Source organism: Chiloscyllium plagiosum, chromosome 30 (assembly GCF_004010195.1).
Source record: "Chiloscyllium plagiosum isolate BGI_BamShark_2017 chromosome 30, ASM401019v2, whole genome shotgun sequence".
Taxonomy (NCBI): domain Eukaryota; kingdom Metazoa; phylum Chordata; class Chondrichthyes; order Orectolobiformes; family Hemiscylliidae; genus Chiloscyllium; species Chiloscyllium plagiosum.
The window spans coordinates 22,762,945-22,772,279 of NC_057739.1; the positions used below are offsets into that span (position 1 = coordinate 22,762,945).

The window sequence follows — 9,335 nt, forward strand, 5'->3', positions numbered from 1 at the left end:
TCCAATTCTCTGGTTGCTGAAGAATGATACAATTGGAAAGCTACTCGGACCAAACTTAATATACACAGAACTGGCCTTAATCAGACACTGTCGGGTACTGTGCACTACTCAAAATTACACACTTGTCCTTTTTATTAAAAAAAAGGATGTTGCCTTGTGCAATGGAAAATGCAACCAGAAAAAAAAAGTCATTGTACTTCTTCATTTGTGGCAGTCATTGCCATTGAGGTAAGTTGCAGTCTCAGAAACGTGCAGTGAAAACATAATTCGGACTTGGGATCACTAGGCATGTGTGGTATTTTATTGTTAACTTGTAGGTCTGTTTCCATTTTAAAGATTTTGAGACAAGTTTTGGCAGTAACGAAGATGAGTGAAAAAGCTGTAGCTTAAGTTTCAGTGCCAAAACATACAGCATAAGATGATTTGTCAATTACCTTATGTTTCGTCAGGATTTATGGTACTCAAATAATCCAAAATAGATTATTAACGTCATCTTTTTAAATCAATGCCAATGGCTACTGAACAGAAATTATATTTACTTTATAGAACTTACAATAGGGAATAGCTTCCTCTGTCTTTATAACTGATGGCCTGATGGCCACAGAACTGCATCCTTTGTTGTGAAATTTCTCTTGCCATGAATCTGAAAGAGGCCAATTTCTGTATGAGCAGAAATCAAACTGTGGCAAATGATGAAAATCTGAAAGAAAACCAGAAAGATGGAAGTAATTAAGAGATGCACCATCTGTGGTGAAAACAATTAATTAACATTTTAGATGAAAACCTTTCACAGAAGTGACACTTGCTCTTTACAGCTTGCTCATTTTTGCTGTGATGTGTTTTCCCTCTAGCCTAGGTCTGTTTATTGTTCACCATTGTTTTCTCCTGAAATATTAATCTCATCTGTTCGCTTGCACAGATGCCACGTGATCAGTTTGTTTCCTGAATTTATGTTACAACCTGGTGACAGACTAATTTGAAATAGTAACTGGCATAATTGTATAAATGTTGATAAAGCTTTGTAAATTACTGCCCTTAAATGAAAATTTAAAATATATTTTTTCAATACAATATCCACATTATAAAAATGAATAAATCACTTTTTGGAGTGATGACAACATTTTGCATTCTCACATAACTATTTAATACAGATAAAATTTCTTAGAAATCTAAGATTTGAAATTAAAAATAGACCCTGTACCAGGAGATATTTGGCAAGCTGATTAAACTTGGGTTTAAGAGTAGTCTTGGAGAAGATGGAGATCGAATTTCAAAGCTTGAGGACTAGAAAATTAAAGGTTTACTTCCTATGGTGAGGCAAAAGGGATTATGGGGCAATAACATCCCAGAGCCAGAGCATGCAGAACTGGGGACTTGGGGAGGTAGGTCAGCATGGATTGAAAGCTTTTGATGAACAGGCTGGGTGTGGGACAACTAACAGCAACAATTGAATGAGCTGAAGTTTATGGAAGTTGGGAGATTAGCTCAAACAGAACAAAGTTTCTTTTAAAATGATAATTGTATGAATGAGAATTTCAGCAAGCTAAGGCAGAGATGGAGGAGAACTTGATTCTCAGATAAAGGTGGGCAGTTTGTGTAACAAAAGTATGGGTCCATAAGTTCAGCTCAAGGTCAGTTAACATCCTGACACTACAAATGGTTTGGTTCACCCTGAAGGCAGGAAGAAGGCTGATGGAATTGGTGAAGCCGTTAACCTTTTTGACATTTCAAATGTTTAGCTGGAGAAAAATGAAGGCACGGTGAATACGACGAAAATGACCATATATTTGGCTTTCATGAGGGGGGAGCTTACAGATGAGGAAGTCGGTTGGTTGGTGGGGTGAGAGATACTAATGCCAAATTCATGCTTCTTTCTAGAGATAAGAGTGCAGGGGTTGGAAAAGAAACTACTGCCTGCTACAGTTTAATTGGAAAGACTGAAATGAAGGTATATATACTGAGCTGAGCTATACAATGGAAACACAGTGTTGAAGGATAATGTGATCAATTGTGTCAAGAGCAAATCTTTCAGAAACTGTTGCCTTTCTAAACTGATACAAAGATAGTATACATTTGACGTAGATTATGGAAAAAAAATCCTAAGTATCCAAGCTATGGTTTACTGAAATGCAGTTTCAGTTTATGAGGCTTACTGGCAGGATTAGCTTTTTCCATCTTCATCATAATTGGCTTGAATCCTGACTCTGGATTAATTTCCCTTTGAGGACATAATCTTCTAAATCTATCTAAAACTTGGAAAAAAGATTTAAAGAGGTGTTAAAATAAAACAAACTGATAAGTATTAATACCAGCAAATGTTTCTGCACAAGCAGAAATTACTAGACAAAGAAATTCAACATTTCCTCTTTGTGTATTCTAGAGGAGATTAACATTTGGAAAAATAGATCTCCTAGCAACTTGCCAAAGAGTTTCTGTGAAATCAAAGCTTTTTTACTGGAAGCAAAAGAAAACAGCATTCCTGCTAATAAGTAAATAAGTGAAGTTAATTGGCAAAGGTTGCATGATTTTATTTTCAGTTCAACTTTATCTTAATTATATTGAAGGGCAATTAATGAATGAGTGAGTCACAATCTATCATGAGTTGATGCTTCAGATTATGACATGATCCTTGTTACTATTTCGTTAACACATAGAACATAAAACATTACAGCGCAGTACAGGCCCTTCGGCCCTCGATGTTGCACCAACCTGTCATACCAATCTGAAGCCCATCTAACCTACACTATTCTATGTACGTCCATATGCTTGTCCAATGACGACTTAAATGTACTTAAAAAGTTGGCAGATCTACTACCGTTGCAAGCAAAGCATTCCATACCCTTACTACTCTGAGTAAAGAAACTACCTCTGACATCTGCCCTATATCTATCACCCCTCAATTTAAAGCTACGTCCCTTTGTGTTTGACATCACCATTCTTGAAAAACGGCTCTCCCTGTCCACCCGATCTAACCCTCTGATTATTCTGTATGTCTCTATTAAGTCACCTCTCAACCTTCTTCTCTCTAACGAAAACAACCTCAAGTCCCTCAGCCTTTCCTCGTAAGACCTTCCCTCCATACCAGGCAACATCCTAGTAAATCTCCTCTGCACCCTTTCCAAAGATTCCACATCCTTCTTATAATGCGGTGATCAGGACTGTACACAATACTCCAAGTGCGGCCGCATTAGAGTTTTGTACAGCTGTAGCATAACCTCATGGTTCCGGAACTCGATCCCTCTATTAATAAAAGCTGATTCTGAAAGATACCAAGGGCTGCATTTTACCAGATACCAGCTATGTGTCATTTTAATGGAGTTTCATGAAGCTTTTCTCTCTGCTTGCCCTAGGTAGCTCTCTTAAGCACTTTTGCCATCAAAAACTCACCCCACCAACTATCTCATTGAAAGCTAGACCAATTTTCCCAAACAATGCAGGTGAAAGTGCTCACTATAGCTGGGATATTCTGAGATTCCTGCCACTGGCACCATCTTCGAACCCGAGTAGTATACCCAGTCAAGTGCTGACAGTTCAGGGTTGCCCCTCACTGTCAACATACTGGCACAGTTGACACAAACAAATGCTTCTCACAATGCTTCTCTTACAGAGGTGTCATAGTTTGCACTTACAACTGCACATTCCTCTCCCAGTCGCTATTTAAAGAACAGGCCACATAGCTCAGCTGTCCTTAGCTCACCCTCAGTCTCTCTTACAACCTTCTACAGCATTGCTACTCTTTCTCCAACGCCCATTACAGCCAAGCATCTTATCATTGTTCAATGATAGTGCCTCTCTTGATAGTGCCTAAACACTGTTTTTCACTATTCACTTTGCTAAATGAAATGCCTGACAATTTCAGACTCAACATCTCATACACTCTGGTTGATCGTAGCCATTTAAGAAGGAAGCTTTCCACCACTCTCTCAAGGAGTAATTAGGGATAGGAAACTAATGCCGGCCTAGCCAGCAATGTCCACAACCATAAGTGAAAAAAATAAAAAACATTATTTTGGTAATTAAGTAAATAGATCTGTTTTGCATTGCACACAGAAATCTATAGATCTTCCTTTGTTCTGAACTGTTAAACACAAAGGGAAGGAATTTGCACAATCTAAGGTTAAGATACTACTAAGAATATTTTTAATATCTTTATTATGCCTGAACAATCTTCCACATAATAGCCTGCAGAAGTGAGATGCTTCATATGCATAAGCCTCTCTCGATCGTGCCCAAACATTTTTCACTATTCACTTTGTTAATGAAATGCTTGACAATTTCAGACACATCATCAATTCTCTCAATGAGGCACCTGTGAAATCTGTGATTTGATGTAAAATTGTATGAGAAATGTACTTAAAGTTATTATTAATTATTTGCAACAGCAACGATTTGAAAATGTTTCATTTTAGTGATTTCAATCTTTAAGTGATTGGGCCTTTCCTATCACATTCTTATCAGTAAGGGTTACAGTGAAATGTGTAGTCTTACAATGGCAGTTAGAGCAATACTGTATCATTGTACAAAGACTCTAAATCTCCGGGAATCTTACCTCCGATACTTTTACTAGCAGCATCAGGTCTAGAGCTGAAAGCGGTGACAAGTTCTCCTGTAGATAAAAAAAACGTTCATCATTTTAGTTTCATTGATCAACAGTCTGTGTTATATTTATGTGCAATAATTCATCAAATTCAACATTCAGGCAGTTCCGACAAATGAATTCTACCAATGCTAACAACAATACAAAGTACAAATCAGAATTAGACAGCCTTTCAGTCAAGAGGAAGATTTCTGCTATTATGTTATTTTATGGTAAAACTACAAACAATTCTTTAATTAAACTTCAGAAATGTTATCCCTTTAAATAACTGAAAATATATTTAGCACTTCTGGGTAACTATGAATCAATTTGAATCAATTCTAATTCTGGGAAACTGATGAACATTTCAACTCTCAGAACTTGACATCAATGAACAATGGAAATCATCTTGGAAAATATGAAATTTCTTGTTCTTCTAAAGAGGTTTTCTTTAAATAGTTTTCCCCTTTTGTGACAAATGTTATTGAGAGGTTGATGCAATGTGAAATGATAGAAGGATGCTGTAGCACAGAAAAGAATTTGCCCTTTATGTCTTGCTTTTCACAACCACCGGATGTCTTGAAGCACTTCAGAGAGAATAAATTGTAGTTACTATTGCAATGTGGCAACTATTTCAGGACAGCAAGCTGCCACAATTATGATAATGACCAGATATTCTGATTTTCTAGTGTTGATTGAGGGATAACTATTGGCTATGATATCAGGATAACCCACCACATCTCATGATTTCAATTTAACATCTCATCCAAAAATGGTTCTTCTGACAGTACGGTACTCCTTCAGTACTGCACTAACACATGACCAATAATGTCAAACTTTCTCTCTCTTAAGAAGATGAAAATTTCACCCATTTGATATGGTGTGGATTATGGTATTGGTAGATGAATCAATTTAAGGGGAGGTGGTGACATAGTGGTGATGTCGCTAGACTAGTAATCCAAAGCTCTGGATAAATATTCTGAGGACATGGGTTCAAAACTATTGTGGCATCTGGTGAAAATTGAGTTCCATTAGAAACAAGAAGCCTGTTGAGTGGCAACCATGTAACCACTGTTGATTGTTGTAAAAACCCGTCTCGTTCACTAATGATTTTTAAGGAAAGAAATCTGCAAAATAAATTGATATGGTCTACATGTGAATCCCTATGCTCAGCAATACGGCTGACCCTCAGGATGGACAATAAATACTGGCCTTGTGATGCCTACGTCCCATGTAGGAATAAAATCAAATTGCTATAGATTCAATGAAATTCCAAGAATAGTATTTTAAATTTAATAAAGGCAATTATGAGGGGATGAAAGCATTTAATTGTACAAAGATGGTGACAGGTCACAGGCTTGGACAGAATATAAATAACAGCAAAGGATCACAAATATAATTGAATACAAAAGCAAAGAGGTTATGCTTCAATTGTACAAGGTATTGATGCAACCACAGCTGGAGAATTGCATATAGTATAGGTCTCTTTATTTACACAAAGATGTAAATGCATTAGGAACACTTCAGTGAAGGCTTACTAGACTAATGCCTGGAACGAGTGCATTGTCTTGAGAGGAAAGGTTGAACAGGTGAGAATTGTACCTACTGGAGTTTAGATGAATAAGTGGTGACTTGGTCAGAAGGGTTTCCACAGGATAGTTGTGGAAAGAACGTTTCGTCTTGTGAGAAAATCTAGAACTGGGGACCACTGTTTAAAAATAACAGGTCGCCCATTTAAAAAATAGTCTTTGGAGCTCTTCCTCAGTAGAAACAGACTCTTTGAATATTTTTAATGGAGAGATAAAGAATTTGTGATAAAACAAGGCGGCGAAAGGTTAACAGAGAAAGCAGGAACATGGAGTTATCAGATCAGTCATCATCTTATTCTTCATCACAGCAGACTCAAAGGGCCAAGTTGCCTACTCCTGCTCTTAATTCATATATTTATATGTGTTACAGCAACCCTGAAACAAGTCCACACTGACCCTCCGAAGAGTAACCCACCCAGACCCATTCCCTTACGTTTTGCCCTGACTAAATGCACCTAACCTACACATCCCTGAACACTACAGGCAATTTTGCACGCCCAATTCACCTAACCTGCACATCTTTGGACTGTGGGAGGAAACCGGAGCACCAGGATGAAACCCACGCAGACACGGGGCGAATGTGCAAACTCCACACAGACAGTTGCCAGAGGCTGGAGTCAAACCCAGGTCCCTGGCGCTGTGAGGCAGCAGTGCTAACCACTGAGCTACCATGCCGCCCCTGAAACCTATAGCAACCCTGAAACCCAATTTAATTTTTGCAGTTATAGAACTGGAATTCACTTGCTGTCCTTCAATAGTACACACTGGTATATATTGTTTCTTGAAATTTGATTTAGTCAAGTTCAACATTACACATCTAGTTTTTATTTTTAATTTATTGATCTATAATAGTACAATGTCCAAAGCTACTATTAGACAGGATTTGAGGTGGTAATTGTATGACTTTGATGCAAAATGTCAATCAAGTTAGATAAGCCAAAACATCTGTAATGGCCATGCAATCATGTTTCACAGACTATATTCAAAACAACATGCCAAAGAAGAAAGCTCTTCCTTCTAAATGTTCTTTGCACTCGCTCCACCCCGTATCACACTCCTCAGACTTGCTCTGCACCAATTTCACCTCCAAATTCAACTGCATGAAACCTTCTAGATTGCACAAAAACCAGAATTTCAAGCGTTTCCTTGAGCAGTGAGAATCCATTCTCTCACTCAGTCCTTAAAAGTTTTTTGACAGCTACTTCTCTATCCAACTCTAGATGATACAAAAACGTTATGGTGAGCTTTCAGCTTATATCAGTGCCAAATATAAAAAGGTTAATAAACCTCAATAGTGTTTGCCATCGAAATTCAAGATGTGATCAGCCAATACACATTCCAAGGAAAGTACTGTATATGATTTTGAAATGATGGCGTTCTCCAACATTGTCCTTCTTTGTGGCAGAAACTTAAGGGGTGGGCGATGCTGGTTTTTTTTATAAAGAAAACCCTTGGAACTGATATGGTGCATCACTTAGATAGTGTCGTATAATCTGCTCAATGTCCATCCATGGAACTCAGTGTTGATCAACCAAGTTGACCAGATGGTGGTATTGATGGGTGACGTTTTGGTAAACAAACCAGTATATTGCTGCATTATTTCACGTAACATTCAAGATGAGAACCTGGGAACTTCTGAAGTAAAAAATGTCCTTTTGAAATTACAGCCATTAATATTCACAGTTGAGTTTTGCTTGGTTGAACTAACCACAAGGCTCAGTTTATGCTTTAATTGTTGTTGGTGGGCGGCATGGTGGCACAGTGGTTAGCACTGCTGCCTCACAGCGCCGGAGACCCGGGTTCAATTCCCACCTCAGGCGATTGACTGTGTGGAGTTTGCACATTCTCCCCGTGTCTGCGTGGGTTTCCTCCGGGTGCTCTGGTTTCCTCCCACAGTCCAAAGATGTGCAGGTCAGGTGAATTGGCCATGCTAAATTGCCTGTAGTGTTAGGTAAAGGGGTAAATGTAGGGGAATGGGTGGGTTGCGCTTCGGCGGGTCGGTGTGGACTTGTTGGGCTGAAGGGCCTGTTTCCACACTGTAATGTAATCTAATCTACTCTTGGATTAAATATTTTTCAATAATTTTGAAATCATTATAGAGTCATAGAGATGTACAGCATGGAAACAGATCCTTCGGTCCAACCTGTTCATGCCGACCAGATATCTCAACCCAATCTAGTCCCACCTGCCAGCACCCAGCCCATATCCCTCCAAACCCTTCCTATTCATATACCCATCCAAATGCCTCTGAAATGTTGCAATTGTACCAGCCTCCACCACATCCTCTGGCAGCTCATTCCATACACGTACCACCCTCTGTGTGAAAAAGTTGCCCCTTAGGTCTCTTCTTTATCTTTCCCCTCTCACCTTAAACCTATGCCCTCAAGTTCCCCAACCCCAGGGAAAAATTTATCCTATCCATGCCCCTCAATTTTGTAAACCTCTATAAGGTCACCCCTCAGCCTCCGATACTCCAGGGAAAACAGCCCTAGCCTGTTCAGCTTCTCCCTGTAGCTCAAATCGTCCAACCCTGGCAATATCCTTGTAAATCTTTTCCGAACCCTTTCAAGTTTCACAACATCTTTCCGATAGGAAGGAGACCAGAATTGCATGCAATATTCCAACAGTGGCCTAACCAATGTCCTGTACAGCCGCAACATGACCTCCCAACTCCTGTACTCAATACTCTGACCAATAAAGGAAAGCATACCAAACACCTTCTTCACTATCCTATCTACCTGCGACTCCACTTTCAAGGAGCTATGAACCTGCACTCAAAGGTCTCTTTTTTCAGCAACACCCCCTATGAACTTACCATTAAGTGTATAAGTCCTGCTAAGATTTGCTTTCCCAAAATGCAGCTACCCGCATTTATCTGAATTAAACTCCATCTGCCACTTCTCAGCCCATTGGCCCATCTGGTCAAGATCCTATTGTAATCTGAGGTAACCCTCTTCGCTGACCACTACACCTCCAATTTTGATGTCATCTGCAAAACTTACTAACTGTAGCTCTTATGCTTGCATCCAAATCATTTATATAAATGACAAAAAGTAGAGGGCCCAGCACCGATCCTTGTGGCACTCCACTGGTCACAGGCCTCCAGTCTGAAAAACAACCCTCCACCACCACCCTCTGTATTCTACCTTTGAGCCAGTTCTGTATCCAAA

At 39.1% G+C, this 9,335-nt stretch overlaps 1 protein-coding gene across 13 annotated transcripts in view; it reads right to left on the reverse strand.

Annotated features, from left to right (window-relative positions):
• Positions 1 to 9,335, reverse strand: part of LOC122564803 (zinc finger protein 486-like) — a 97,420-nt gene that overhangs the window by 49,384 nt on the left and 38,701 nt on the right. For 11 of the 13 annotated variants that reach the window (XR_006316009.1, XM_043720063.1, XM_043720075.1 and 8 more), the window contains 3 exons: positions 4,550 to 4,606; positions 2,154 to 2,252; positions 554 to 700 (listed from right to left, as the gene is read on the reverse strand). Coding sequence is in view for 12 of the 13 variants with exons in the window: in XM_043720063.1 (XP_043575998.1) it covers positions 554 to 700; positions 2,154 to 2,252; positions 4,550 to 4,606 (303 nt within the window). In the remaining variant the exon portion in view is untranslated. The remainder of the gene's footprint in view (positions 1 to 553; positions 701 to 2,153; positions 2,253 to 4,549; positions 4,607 to 9,335) is intronic. The other 2 variants (XM_043720067.1, XM_043720073.1) reach the window with 2 other exon arrangements.